The following is a 15560-nucleotide window of genomic DNA, read 5'->3' as shown; positions in this document are numbered from 1 at the left end:
CATTAAAAACAAAATATTAAAACAAATCAAGGATTATATTTTAGCTCTACTAACTGAATTTCCCTTCAATTCACTCAATAACAGAGCCAAGTAGACAGTAAGTGCCAATAATCGCACCATGCAATAATAATAATGAAAGTATTTTGTCTAGTAGTAGCAATGCATCAGTTGGTGAGCTCAGATGACCTGCTTGATGCCTCCACCACCGGTTATGCCCCTCAATCACCTGGATTAGTCTACTGTGTCTAACTGCAGATAAATGTATCCATGTATAAAAACACATATTAAAGTGACACTATAGTCACCAAAACAACTTTAGTTTAATAAAGCCGTTTTAGTCTATAGAACATGCCTCTGAATTCTCATTGCACAATTCTCTGCCATTCAGGAGTTAAATCACCTTTGTTTCTATGTATGCAGCCTAACCACACCTTCGCTGGCTGTTTAGCTCTGAAATGTAACTCTAATCATATATAGCAGACTCTTGCAGAGTCTAGACAGCTATTAATAGAGTAGAAGAGAGGAAATTCTAAAGTAAACATAATTTGCATACAGGAAGTATAAACATTAGATGTCTTTACAGGAGGTGTTTAGGGAGGCTGTGCAAGTCACATTCAAGGGGAATGGCTAGGGCTCTATTAACAAAAGTGATTCAACTCCTAAATGGCAGAGAATTGAGTAGCGAGACTGCAGGGGTATAATCTATACATCAAAACTGCTTCAAACTGCTTTAAATAAAAACTACCCTTTGATTTACAGTTGGGACCTTGAGCAAAAAAACTGTGTCGCTTGTGTAGTCAGAGCACAAAAATTAATATTCCCTGTGGAACACAAAGTATAGCATTTCATTTCCAGACTTTTATCTAATGATTACCATAGGTCTTTAAATCTCACAGTATAGCACAGCAGTGTGCAGGTGTGCACAAGCACTGAATGCTAAAGGTTACTCTCTCCACTATAGCTTCTCCATCTCTCTGTAACTAGCTATCTGTCTCCAATATTAAATCCTCATGGATACCCTTCCATTTTCCACAGAAAGAGCCTATGGAGATATTCCAGTGAAATATGCTTAAAAATAAATTTAAAAATGACTCCATCTCCCAAAACAACCTGAAGTTTCTTAATGAATTTGCTACAAAACCTATATGCATACAGCATGATTCTATCATTTGAGTCACAGACATAAAAAAAACCATAATTATTTCCTTTATCCAGTCTTCTTTATTTATCCCCCATATTCACAGATCCCCATCTCAGGGATAAAGATATGGTACCTGGGGAGGGGAACCTCCACTTAAAGGGACACTATAGTCACCAAAACAGAGAACATTTAGAGTTTACATTGCTGCCTAGGGACACCTCCAGTGACAGTCACTGAGACGGCCCCTAGAGGGGCTTCCTTGGTCAGTGCCGCACAATGTGCACCGTTTCCATGCAGAGCATGGAGGAGCTGAACTTTCCCCTTAGAGAGCATTGATTCAAAGCATCTCTAAGTAAAAGCTGATTGGCCAGGGAGGTGTTTGGCTTCACCCCCGGCCTCGCCTCCTTGGCTGAGATCCCATAGGAAAGCATTGGATTGGTTGAGATCATCCATACTAATGATCTCGGTCAAGGAGGTGAATCAGGGTCAGGGCCAGCGATGGCAGAACTGTGCGGCACTAGAATAAAGGTAAGTTTGCAACTTATTTAAGGAGGTTATAATGTTTCATAAGCACCAATGATGTGCACTATGATCCTTACCTGCGAAGATTGCTTTTCAGATCAGCCAGGCGCCTCTTGTGTTTACTAATGTAACTGCTACAGACACTTTGTAGGCTGTTTAGTTCTTCTAATTTCTGTTTGTACACTTTGTGTGTTTCCTATGAGCACAAAAAAAAATACATAACAGGTCATTTAAAGAAATTCTAATTAAACAATACACTATACACAAACAGCATAAGCTAGTGGTTGCCCAATGGCTGGAACAGATACTTATTAGGCCTATTGCAACTGCCCTCAAAGTTATTATTGCGGCAGCCCTGAGACCTAAGTGCAATGTAGAACAATATAACTCTGGGAACAGTCTAATGGCGCAATTTTGCAGAGTTAATTTTCATGTTTTCACAGCTAAAGAACGGGTCACTGCAATTTAAAATCAAAGGACCACAGACCAGCATTTGCTAGTAATACCTACTTTTACTAGCAATGGACAGCCAGTGATGGCCTGAAAATATCAACTTGTGCTCACAGCAGTTCATCGGTTGCCAGCACAAAGTGGGCTATCCAAAGCCCACTTTTGGGTTAGACCATTGTCAACAATGGTTTAAGCCAAGAAGATAAAATGCCACAGGGGCACTGGATGCCTTACAACAACTTGACTGAGGTGGAGTGACTGGTAGTGTTCCTTTACACTCAGAACATGTGCCAAGCTAATGCCATGCATGTATTATTCCAGGCAAAAAGGTTAGCACAAGATAATGAAAGTAGCTACAATCTGTATACATTGTATGGCGCTCTCCTGGCTTATTTGATTTACAAACAATTTCTATAAAGCCACACATTGTAGCAGCAGCAGATGTACTCATTTCTTGCAGGCATGGTATTACTTGAGGCGATATCTTTAGAATCAGCCCTGTTTCCAACTAGATATTCCAGCTTTATTTTCAACTAGATATTCCAGCTTTAAAGTATAGATTTGGTTTACAAAGCATGACTTGCCTGAGGGTAAACTACCCAGATAAACAGGATTTTAGGGTATATGTTGTCTAAACAGATCTGTATCCCCAGTTCTCAAAACATTGCTGTACATGTGCTATATTTACAGCTAGAACTCTGCAAATACCATTTCATTGTTATCTGTAACCTTGATCTATCTCCTCTGTGTTACTCAGTCTGCATGTTCTGACATTAGTCCCGTGCTTTGAAACGCACAATTTTCTTCACACCTGAGATAGCATTTTTAAAATGTTATACTCTGTATTTATGTACAGGAGGTTTATGTAAAGGGGTGTTAAATCACTGTTAAAATATGCATGCAGTTGGGTTTGCATTCTGTCATTGGGGGTGTATCTAAAAAAAAAAAAAAAGCCCTCCCATTTTAACACCGCCTAGATTTCCTGTGGCTATCCAATCACAGACTTTCCAATGCAGCTCAATGAGAAGTCTTTGCAATGCGGGGGCTCTGAGCAGTTGAATGCCTCTTGAGTTTAGCTCCCCTGAACTAACCAATCCATTAACAGGATTGGTAATCTGATTGACAGCTAGTGGTGGAACACGATTCATTTATATAAAGTATTAAAACGTGGGGGGAAGTGGCATGTGTTTTGTGCCCTGATTGCACTTCCTCCTGCATGCTTTCATTGGGTGTATACCTAGAAAATAGTCACTCCCCACCCCCCTCCCCCTTTTTTTGGAGTGTTCCTTTAAGAAACGTAAATCATTTTTATTGAATGTTCTCATAAAAGGTGACTACAGAGAATATTTTAAACACAATAAATAGGCATACACAATTATCAGAGAACTTCATACAAAGAATTAAAAGGTCAAAGTTATTGCAGTACACATCACCAACACAGACAGCTGGCAGAGTTCCAATTTCTTCACCTCAACCAGAAGTTGACAGAAGTGAGATAAGTTGGGCCAGAGCCAACACAGAAATACAGTTAAAGTAAACCTTTCCTGACAGGTTCACTTTAAGAACTAACATTTCCTTAAAGAAACATTCAAATGTTACAATGAATACTTTGTTAATAGAATCCAATGAAAACATGCAGGGATGTATCAAAAATAGAAAAGCTGCAGATCTTCTCACTGCAGAGCTCCCCTTTTCCACAGCACAGAGGAAGAGAATATGCCCGGCTGTTTGACAGCTAGGGAAGGGTTTCCCTATTGAGTTATAAAAGGGCCTACTTCTTAAAGAAATAGGCAGTTGTATCATGTGCCATTAAAATGAAATACTCCTTACCCATAAAGCACTAGAGCAAGCTGAAATGCTTTATGGATGTGGAGTGGTCCTTTAGCCAAATAATTCATAATTTTTCATGAAGATATTTCTTCAATTGTTTTAGATGCCAAAATACTCACCTCCTATCAAAGGGCAATATACTTTAATGCATGGTACACAAGTGTTACACTGATTTAATACCCACCACACGATTAGCCCTGCCTGGAGCCATTACACCCAATCGGGGTGTTTTTCCCAGTGATGCCAAAAAGCTGGCTTCATTGCCTTAATGCCAGTGCATTGGTGACCAAATGGGGAAATGTTTGGTACTTGGTTTCTCGGTTTCTCTGTTCCTCTGTACATTGTAAGATACTCTAGTAAGAGAAATAGCACAGAAGCCACAGAGCATGCTAATTATTTCTTGTGAGAGAGCAGGAGAACCAACCACTTGTAGGAGGCCTCCTCACTAAACTGTCTATGACTAAAAAAACTGAAATAGATAAACTTCCTTTCACCCATCATGGCAATTTAAGAAAACCTATATATCTCCTAGCAATTCTGCAAACACAATGTATATATGAAATGTTACCATTTTTCATATAATTGAAAATTATGTATGTGAATAAAGAATTTCTACTGTTATTCTAAGCCATCTACATGGAAATATTGGCCTTGATCATTTAAAAATAATATATATATAATTTTATACAATGGAACTGGAAAAATAGCCAAGAGTTTTCCCTTTACATATTTTGGCTTAAAAATTATAATTCCCACGAATGCTATTTTAATGGCTAAGGTCCACTAAAATGATATAGTTGACTCACTAAGCAGAAAAATTAAGATAGTTGAAAACCCACATTTAAAATGTGGGCCAAAATGGATTACAGGATATATCCAGGCAACAGAACAACTTAAATGGAATGAAATTGTTATGGTGCCATGAGGTTCAAGGCTCCAGCTTAAATCTTCAGTCCGGTGACTGTCAGCTCTGCCCATCACCTTCCGTATGAGTTAAAGGCTTCAATCAGAAAGCCTCGGTCTGGGACACTGCTGACTGGCTAAGAGTGTTAACTAATGCTCTCAGCTGCGCAGACAGTTGAAGGGCAGAGCTACTGGGTACCAGACTTAAGTATTTGGTGTTAAAATGTTAATTAACGGTTCAACCCCTGAAGGGAGGCTGGCACCTAGGTTATCTTTGCACCATAACAACTTTATTACAATTAAGTGACCTTTTAAATATTTTAATCCAATTTTACCAGCATATTTTCAAACCCAATAAAAGTAATGTGATTGTAACATTGTTTTCACTCAACTGGATTCTCTCCCTACAAAGGGTTGCAAGATATTATCTGAAATATTGGTTTAGACCGTGTGCAATGCTTTTCATTCTACAGTCCCTTAACGGAACACAACAGAGTTCGGAATACAAATCTGTATTCGTAATGCTATAGTGTCCCTGTCCCTACTCTTATTCAGCCCCAGCCTGCTCCAGAGTGCTTTAAAACAAAATGTACTTACCTTTTCCAGAAACGCTACATCAAGGAAGAGGCATGGCCTCCACCACCATTGTCCAAACCAATGCCCTCAGAAGAGCATGGGTTGACCTAAAACATGAGTGCTGTGCTCGCATTCAAACTTCCACATTGGAAAGCATTTAATCAATGCTTTCCTCTAGGGGCTTCCTCGGTTAGTGCCTCTAGCAGCTTTCATATTGACAGTCACTAAAAATTGGACTTAACGCTGCAACAAGCAGGGCATACCATTGAAGACTGCTTAAAGGACCACTATAGTGCCAGGAAAACACTCGTTTTCCTGGCACTATAGTGCCCTGAGGGTGCCCCCCACCCTCAGGGACCCCCTCCCGCCAGGCTCTGGAGAGAGGAAGAGGTTAAACACTTGCCTTTCTCCAGCGCCGGGGAGCTCTGTTCCTCCTCTCCTCCTTCCTTGCGACGTCATCGGCTGAATGCGCATGCGCGGCAGGAGCCGCGCGCACATTCAGCCGGTCGCATAGGAAAGCATTTACAATGCTTTCCTATGGACGCTGGCGTCTTCTCACTGTGAGAAGCACGCAAGCGCCTCTAGCGGCTGTCAATGAGACAGCCACTAGAGGCTCTGGAGGCTGGATTAACCCTCAGTATAAACATAGCAGTTTCTCTGAAACTGCTATGTTTATTAAAAAAAGGGTTAATCCTAAAGGGACCAGGCACCCAGACCACTTCATTAACCTGAAGTGGTCTGGGTGCCTAGAGTGGTCCTTTAAGGAGTGGAGGTCAGACCGGAGGTATGGGTTACACAAAGTTACACCCATGAAGCTGAGCTGAAACGGAGGAGGAGTAAATCTTTATATTTTACATTAAATACGTCATGAATTTTGGAGATATATGCTGTATTCAATGTATATGGTGGCAATTTCAGGTAAGTTTTCATTTTTCATTGTTTTCTTTACAGGTTCACTTTAGCATAGCACTGTCACTTCTGTGATCTTTGCAGACAGTACCTGATGAGAATTTCAATGAAATTCCAAAGGCAAACATACAAATAAGGACCTAATCAGAGTTATGGTCCTTAAAGAGATATAATGTTTTTTGTCAACACTAGGCCAACATATTATACGACTGTAGAGTCTTTAGGTAGATAAGACTTAGACAACTACAGGACGATAAGGAACAGAACGCAACGCTGACGCTTAGGGTGACCTCAGAAGGGATACGACTGCTACACACCCACTGTAACCCGAGACTCAATGAGGTGACACATGGGAAAGAGGGGGACAACGCACGTAGTGAAGGACTGATGACAACCCCTATGGCACACATGTGATTAATGCTGCACTGCCCCGCGACAGCACGAGAACTGAGGGGGGCCCGTGAGGGGGATCAGGGCGCAGGCCAAGGGAAATCCAATGGCACACGCCAGACAACCATGGAGCCGAGATAGACGCAATCACAGGTGTTCTGTATTACAAAAAATTTACCCTATGTTGTTGTTTTATTGTTAATTATGGCTTTGGCCAAATGTTTGAGATGGATCTTTTATTTCATGTTAGAATGTTAGCTGCCACGGGTAGCGGCGGATACGAGCTCTCTGAACAAGACACACACTCTTTCCAACTTGGACAGGTGCTGACCACTCACCTCACACCACACTCGTGCCTACACATATACGGCGGCACCCTACGGGCTCTGACCTACTGGTCTGGATACTGGGGCAAACCCACGGGGCTGCCGACCGTAGCACGAGCCACCTCTTCATCAGAGGTTGACCGACCGAGATATCTCCTATCCCGGTCACAGTACCCGCCTAGTCGGGCAACTGTTCACTCTCCTCTCTTCTCTCTTTTCCTATCCTTCTTCTCCACCCCTATTACCCACTGTAACCTCTCTCATCCCCCTCCCAACCCAGCCCTACTACTGCCCTCTTACCTGGGGGGCGCGACGGGTGTCCGGGCACCTGAAACGGGCTGACCACAACGGGGGAGGGCACCGAGCAATGGCCAACGGCAATGTACCCAATGACGCGAGGGCGTATCGCCCTGCTCCCCTGACTGTCCTCACCCTTAACTGTGGGGGCCTGAACGCGCCCGAACGAAGAACTCACATATTACGAGAAATGAAGAAGAGACGCGTTTCGATCGCGCTATTGCAAGAAACACACTTCAAAAAGAACGCCGCACCTAAACTCCGGAATCGACATTACCCGATTAACCATTTTTGCAATCACCCCATGACCAAAAAGGCGGGCGTGGCCATCCTGATCGCTGGAGATCTGGAATTCACAATGCTAGACAGCCTACAGGACGACCAGGGACGCTTCCTGTTCCTGAAAGGGACCATTGCGGGGATGCTCTACACACTCGCTACCGTTTACACACCCAATAAGAGACAAGCCCAATTCCTCAGGACGACACTGGGCAAACTTGGAGAATTCTCAGAGGGCACACTAATCCTAGGGGGAGACCTTAACACCACCTTAAACCCCATCGTAGACTCATCAACGGGCCATAGCAGCACCACTCAACTTCATATACGCTCCGTACATCGGACCCTGGGAGACATGGATCTTGTGGACTGTTGGAGGACTCTTCACCCCACCACAAGGGATTACACCTACTACTCCTCGCTACATAATAGATACTCGCGTATCGACTACATCTTCATAAGACAAGCGGGACTAACGCGCCTCCTCTCCGCCAAAATTGACCCGGCAACGTGGTCAGATCATGGTCCCGTGACCATTGAACTCGAATCTCCACTCTTCCGACCTGGCACTTGGACATGGAGACTCAACGAGGCCCTCCTTCTGGATCATGGGGTGCGCGGGCATTCGGATGGCATCTAAAAGGAAAAGGGAAGCCACTCGAGAAATGGCGGAACTCTACAAATCGATTACGAAGCTAGAGCAGCAACACAAGAGGACCCAGCTTATGGAAACATACGGGGAACTAATGCAGGCAAGACGCCAACTGAGGGACCTCCTTACAAAACGCCACCTACGCTCTCTGCAACAATCTAAGGGCTTCTTCTACACCCATGCCAACAAAGGTGGCAAATACTTGGCACGGCTCCTGAAAGGCAATACGCACCACACGCAGGTCCGCGCCCTGCGACTCCCCTCGGGCGCAACGACTGCATTCCCGGACCAAATCGCTGAAGAATTCAGACGCTACTACCAATCGTTGTACAACCTACAGGACCGAGACGGAGAAGTGGACGGGATAACCGAACATAGCAGTACCCAGGAATACTTAAGGGAGGCCGTGACGAAAACATTACATCCAGACGTCGCAGAAGACTTGGACGCTGCAGTCACACCAGAAGACATCCAGGCAGCCCTGAAATCCACCAAAACGGGAAAAGCACCAGGCCCCGATGGCCTACCCTCCGGATATTAGAAGACCTTCTCGCCGATCCTGCTGCCCTGGCTGACTAAAGCCATCAATGCTGTGGCGGAGGGGGAAAAATTCGGAAAAGAATCTTTAGCAGCAATAATAACGGTACTGCCAAAACCTGGGAAAGACCTGGCGGCTTGCGGCAGCTACCGCCCGATTTCATTGCTAAACGTGGACACTAAGTTGTTCACGAAGGTTTTAGCGACTAGACTCCAAAGGGTCCTCTCCCATCGCTGGTCCACGCGGACCAGACGGGGTTTATACCCGGCCGGGAGGCACGTGACAGTACCCTGAGGTTGTTGGCAATCCAGCGCAGGGCGAGAGCGATGCGAAAACAACTCCTATTGCTTTCCACGGACGCCGAAAAGGCCTTTGATCGGGTGAAATGGCCCTACATGCTCGCCACCTTAGGCCACTTGGGAATGGGACCCAAACTCCTCACCTGGATACGCGCACTATACAATGAACCAAGGGCCGCGGTGAGAGTAAAAGGAGCACTCACAGCACAGTTTAAGATCTCCAACGGTACGAGACAGGGCTGCCCACTCTCACCGTTACTGTTTGCCCTCTCCCTGGAACCGTTACTACAGACGATCAGACAACACCCAGACATTCAGGGCCTTCTCCTGGCGGGGTACAGAACATAAGGTGGCCGCATACGCGGACGACCTTATGTTCTTTGTAACCAACCCTAGAATCACGATGCCCAACATCATGGCAGTGACGGAATACTTCGGCAAATTGGCAGGTTTCAAGCTTAACCTATCCAAATGTGAAGTACTTAACGTCAATCTACCGGAGGAAGAATACTCAGCTCAGGCATCTCTGTTTCCCTTCAGGTGGTGCTCCGGTAAGATGAAGATGAAATACGATGAAATACCTCGGGGTGTGGATAATGAAAGACCCGAACGACCTGTACTCACAAAATTTTACGCCGCTACTGGAAACTATACTGGCGGACCTAAATAAATGGGCATACCCACATGTATCTTGGCATGGGCGGATCGCAGTCTTGAAAATGAACATCCTACCAAGACTCCTATATCCGTTCCAGACGATCCCGTTAGCAATACCCCCATCCTTCTTTGCCAAGCTAAAATCAGCGGTCATCCACTACATCTGGATAGGCGAACGCTCGAGACTCCGTCATGACATCCTATGCTTGCCGCGACACAGAGGAGGCTTGGCACTACCCGATTTTAAAAGGTACCATCAGGCCACTGTCCTTCAATGCATCCTAGACCTACACGCAGACCCACAAAGGCGCAAACAATGGGTTAATCTGGCACAAGAGGAACGGGGGGCACATCTACAGGCTGCGGTATGGGGGACACAGGTGAACGCAAACCTGGACCGGGAAAAGGAAGATATCATAGCGCAAACGCTCACCAGCTGGAGACGCATGAGGGAACAAGTACACATTTCGCCCACACCAAGCCCCATGATGTCCATCACCTACAACGACGCAATAGGGGGGGGGGCCTCACATCGACGTCTCTCCCTTTCGGAGGAGGCTGCGAATATGTCCCAATCATGAAGATACTACAGGACGGCAACATAAAGGCACTGGACTCCCTCCTAGGGGATACTCCTTGGAACCAGCTCATAGCATTCAGGTATATGCAAGTGACACACTTCTACAAACGCATGCATGATAGAGAACGCCTACACCGCACCCTGACGTGGTTTGAAGCATTGTGCGAGAAAGGCAAACCCGTGGGAAAAGCAATCTCCATATTTTATCAACACCTCTTAGTTGGACACCTTACGGAAAACAACACCTTTCGCAGACAATGGGAAACCATGCTCAACACTGCCTTCACACCCACACAGTGGGAGAACGCCTTGATCTGGCAACACAAGAGCACCATCAGCTCACTATACCAGGAAACTAACTACAAGATCATCGCGTCCTGGTACCGAACACCGGCGCTCCTCCACAGGATCTTCCCGCCAACCCCTCCAACTTGTTGGAGGTGCCAAGAGGAAAGGGGCACGTTGATACATATTTGGTGGGAGTGCAGCGCCCTTGTCCCCTACTGGGAGTTAATACGACAAAACATAATCGACGTCCTGGAAGAGATACCCGTGTGGAACGTGGCCCTAGCTCTACTGCATATTTCACAAATGCCGATAGCAAGGTATAAAAAAAAAAAAAAATCGATATTACGTCACCTACTCAACGCTGCCAGAGCTCTGATCCCTATATATTGGAAAAAAAACAGAGACCCCCGGTGTGGAGGAATGGATACGCAGAGTGGAGGACATTCAGGGGGCAGAGGTGATGCAGGCATCTCTACTAGGCAGAGGGGACAGACACGCAGAGCTGTTGCGCCCTTGGTTTGCATATGTGTCCAGGATTCGATAGGGTGGCACGGGGAGGGCCGTGGGTGGGGGGCCCCGGACCCTCGGGGCGGAACCCGCGTCTCATTTCATAGTTCAATACCCGTAACCTTACTCTTTCCCCTCTCCCTTCTTCTAGGTCACGATTCTTGTGACTATAATACACTCACCTTCCATACCATATACAAGCACCTACGATTGATTTTACTGAAAACAAGCCACGATCACACGACCAGAAGAAAAACAAACAAGACACACTACCACTGTAAATGCTACCCATGGACACACAATCAGATACGGCAGAATCGAGAGCAGACATACGGCACAATGACGGAGAGGGCAGCTTGGACAGGGTGCACATGAATCCCTACCAGACCTAATATACCGGGACATGAGAGTAGCGAATGCATAGGCAACTGACATGATGCAGGCCCACTACGTACATATCACATGCGAGGCCACCCGTCATAGGTCCTCATACAGAACATAAACACCCATAAGCGACAAGGAGAGCTCGTAGACGCTGTCTACTACAAACGAATTACATACTATAACCTACATATGACGATGGGACGAAAATAAAAGTTGACCCACAACACTGCTAATATGCCTACAGAGGGTCATAAGGCGTAAACATGTCCTGAAATTATGTTTATTACTACTGAAGGCCTGCGAGCCTAACCTTCCCGTTCTACTCCCCTTACATGTCTTGAAGCGACGTTTGTCATTACCAAAGGCCTGCGAGCCTAACCTTCCTGTTATATTTTCCATAGTTGTATTATTCCAAGAGGGGGAGGAAAGGGGAGGAAAGGGGGAGGGAAAAAAAAAAAAAAGAGGGAAAATGAAACAAATCGCAACTAAGTAATGGAGCTCTGCTACTTGGAATGATGATTTATGATTCAAATTGTCCGATACCACACTTGTCTGTCAATTGTTTTTCATGACAGCCTGCGAGACGACTTGTCATGTTATCCTACAACCAACAAATAAAGAGATTTACTAAAAAAAAAAAAAAAAAACATTATACGACTGTAAACGTCTAGGTTCCTTCTGATCACTTTCTTAACACCACATTTGGGTAAGTGAATAGATTTTTTATAAAACATAAATACTACAGTTTTTTTTAATTGAGTATTTCTCACCAAACCCAACTCATTGATCACCATTCCTGTATCTCCCACAGGCTTTAATCCTTTAGATTGCATCTCCTCCCCACACCGCCTCACCTACCCTGTATTGCACAGTGTGACAGAGCAATGTGAGTCCATTAATCTTAGTCTTAAAGGGAAACTCCAGTGCCAGAAAAACGATCAGTTTTTCTGGCACTGGAGGGTCCCTCTCCCTCCCACCCACCAATCCCCGGTTACTGAAGGGGTGAAAACCCCTTCAGTCACTTACCTGGGACAGCGGCGATGTCCCTCGCCGCTGTCTCTGCCTCCGCGACGCTCCTCCTAGTGATTACGTCGGCCGGTGGGCGAGACTAATCTCGCTCACCGGCCGAGGAGACCTAATGCGCATGCGCATTACGTCTCCCCATAGGAAAGCATTGAAAAATCATTTCAATGCTTTCCTATGGGGTTTTGAGCGACGCTGGAGGTCCTCACACAGCGTGAGGACGTCCAGCTACGCTCTAGCACAGGAAACCTGTGCTAGAACCCAGGAAGTGACCTCTAGTGGCTGTCTAATAGATAGCCACTAGAGGTGGAGTTAACCCTGCAATGTAAATATTGCAGTTTATGAAAAACTGCAATAATTACACTTGCAGGGTTAAGGGTAGTGGGAGTTGGCACCCAGACCACTCCAATGAGCAGAAGTGGTCTGGGTGCCTGGAGTGTCCCTTTAACCCCTTAAGGACCAAACTTATGGAATAAAAGGGAATCATGACATGTCACACATGTCATGTGTCCTTAAGGGGTTAAGGATATGCACTTTCCAGGCTGCCTTAGCTTGAAGGGATTCATTATCACAGCTGATGTTTTGAATTCTGTTCTTTCTAATAACCCACAAGCCAGGTAAGGGGCTATCCACAAGAATTTATTTTCAGGTTATAGACAACCTGAATGCAAACAGATAAAAGAAATATATGGGCATGCTAGAGTTGTAATACTTTGTATGGTATTTTATCAGAAGTTAAATAAAAACATTCTAAGACTTGAAAATAGGCAAAATTAACCTCTTGTACACTCTAGAGGAAATAAATAGAGATGCCTGAAGGTAGCAAACAATTGCAAATATATTATTATTATTGCCATTTATATAGCGCCAACAAATTCCATAGCGCTATACAATATTATAAGCAGAAGGGGGGAGGGGAGGGGATTTAACTATAAATAGGAAAATTCAAAAAAAACTTACAGGAACCATAGGTTGAAGAGGACCCTACTCAAATGTGTTTACAGTCTATAGGTTTACAATGTATTAAGCTTGTATGTATGTGTGTGTGTGTATATATATATATATATATATATCCAAAATACCAGAGTATTGCAGTATGTGTGTGTGTTACTTCCACGTGAAGCAGCTCCACATTGCAGTGAATATTGGTATTCCTGCAACATTTTTTTTTGTTGACATGTAAAGCTTTAGTTAATAACAAACACACACAAATAAACCCTGTGTGTGCCACATTGTTGCACAATATATGTGCTCAGCAATGTCTTTAGTACACAAACGGTTACAATAGAAATGAAAAGGATACTTCCATCAAAATAAAACGATAAGGATATATTAAGCATGGTGCATAAATATAACAATAATAAAAGCAAGGGACAGAACTACACACATTACCCTTTAAGTGCCATTGAGCTGCATGATAGAATATGTGCCTAATGCACACAATGGCCCAATAGATACACATTGGAAACAAAAAAAAAAACCAAAGATGATGTGTCATATTGCTGGATCCCTGAAGGGCCAGGAATACACCCTGTGATATGCGAGTGTCCCTGCAGGTCAGGTAATATGTATACTGTGTGTTCTCATTATTGGCTGATACATGTATAGGGCAGTCATTGCTGCCATGTACACACAGCCCTCACCTATGGCCATATGTGCACTGACCCCGCACACACTGTACATACACACTGTACACACACACTGTACACACACACTGTACACACACACACAGAGCACATACTGTGTACACACACACACACACTGTACACACACCACACACTGTGTACACACACAGAGCACATACTGTGTACACACACAGAGCACATACTGTGTACACACACAGAGCACATACTGTGTACACACACAGAGCACATACTGTGTACACACACAGAGCACATACTGTGTACACACACAGAGCACATACTGTGTACACACACCACACACTGTGTACACACACAGAGCACATACTGTGTACACACACACACACACACACTGTACGTACACACACAGAGCACTGGCCGGGGGACGCTCATTGTTTCTCCCAACTTTAGTCTGACCATGGGGACCCCGAGCTGCCCGAGGAGGAGCCGGCCTTACCTGCAGCTGCTGGAACTCCTTCTCCAGCTCGCCCCATTCCTCCTGGCACTTGTGCAGGGAGGACATGTCGGGTACCACACACAGCGCAGACCGGCCGCCGCAGCCACGCTCGCACCTGACGTCACCTTCCCGACTCCACGAACCAGGCGGCCGTGCGGGCAGCGGGGGCGGGCCCAGCACTGCGCATGCGCGCACCTATCAGGCCGGCCGGTGGGCGGAGTCAGAACATGGCCGTGTCTCGCGTCCAGGCCCCGCCCATCGCGCCACTCAGTTTCATCCCGCTTGGTTGCCATGACGCCGACCGCTCCTTGTCACCAGCATTGTTACCGCTAAGGGGGTGGGAAACGTGCCAGCTATGGGGGTCATGGGAACATAGAGGAGATAAAGGGTGGCTGTGAAGGGGTGGAGGTTAGATACAGGATAGGAGGCATGGGAGGGGGGCTATGGGAGGCATGGGGAGCACATTCTATTTACCTCCACACTGACTTTAACCCCTTAAGGACTGGACTTTTTTTGCGATGTTGTACATTTGCGACCAGGCATCTTTTTACACTTTTGTGGTGTTTGTGTTTAGCTGTAATTTTCCGCTCTCTCATTTACTGTTCCTATACAAATTATATATTGTTTTTTTCAGGACAAAAGGGGCTTTCTTTACATACCATTATTTATATAATCTCATGTAATTTAATTTTAAAAAAATGAAAAAATATGATGAAAACTTGAAAAAAATACATGTTTTTTGACTTTTATGTGAAAAATCTTTTACTCATCTACAAAAGCGAATGAAAAAAACTGCTAAATAGATTCAAAATTTTGTCCTGAGTTTAAAAATACCCAGTGTTTACATGCTTTTTGCTATTTTTTTGCATGTTATAGGGCTATAAGTACATGTAGGATATTGCGGTTTCAAAA

At 44.9% G+C, this 15560-nt stretch overlaps 1 protein-coding gene across 1 annotated transcript in view; it reads right to left on the bottom strand.

Moving 5' to 3' along the window:
- The window catches only part of TMEM120B (transmembrane protein 120B), a 43494-nt gene extending 28685 nt beyond the window's left edge, over positions 1-14809 (bottom strand). Inside the window, exons 1-2 of the mRNA XM_063454267.1 lie at positions 14649-14809; positions 1741-1859 (exon numbers count right to left, since the gene is read on the bottom strand). Of these exons, the coding sequence (XP_063310337.1) occupies positions 1741-1859; positions 14649-14714 (185 nt within the window). The 5' untranslated portion in view covers positions 14715-14809. The remainder of the gene's footprint in view (positions 1-1740; positions 1860-14648) is intronic.
- Positions 14810-15560: the final 751 nt, after the last annotated feature.

The sequence above is a fragment of the Pelobates fuscus genome, chromosome 5 (assembly GCF_036172605.1).
Source record: "Pelobates fuscus isolate aPelFus1 chromosome 5, aPelFus1.pri, whole genome shotgun sequence".
Classification (NCBI taxonomy): Eukaryota; Metazoa; Chordata; class Amphibia; order Anura; family Pelobatidae; genus Pelobates; species Pelobates fuscus.
The sequence above is the reverse complement of the archived record's forward strand: the minus strand, read 5'-3'. Positions and strand labels throughout refer to the sequence as shown.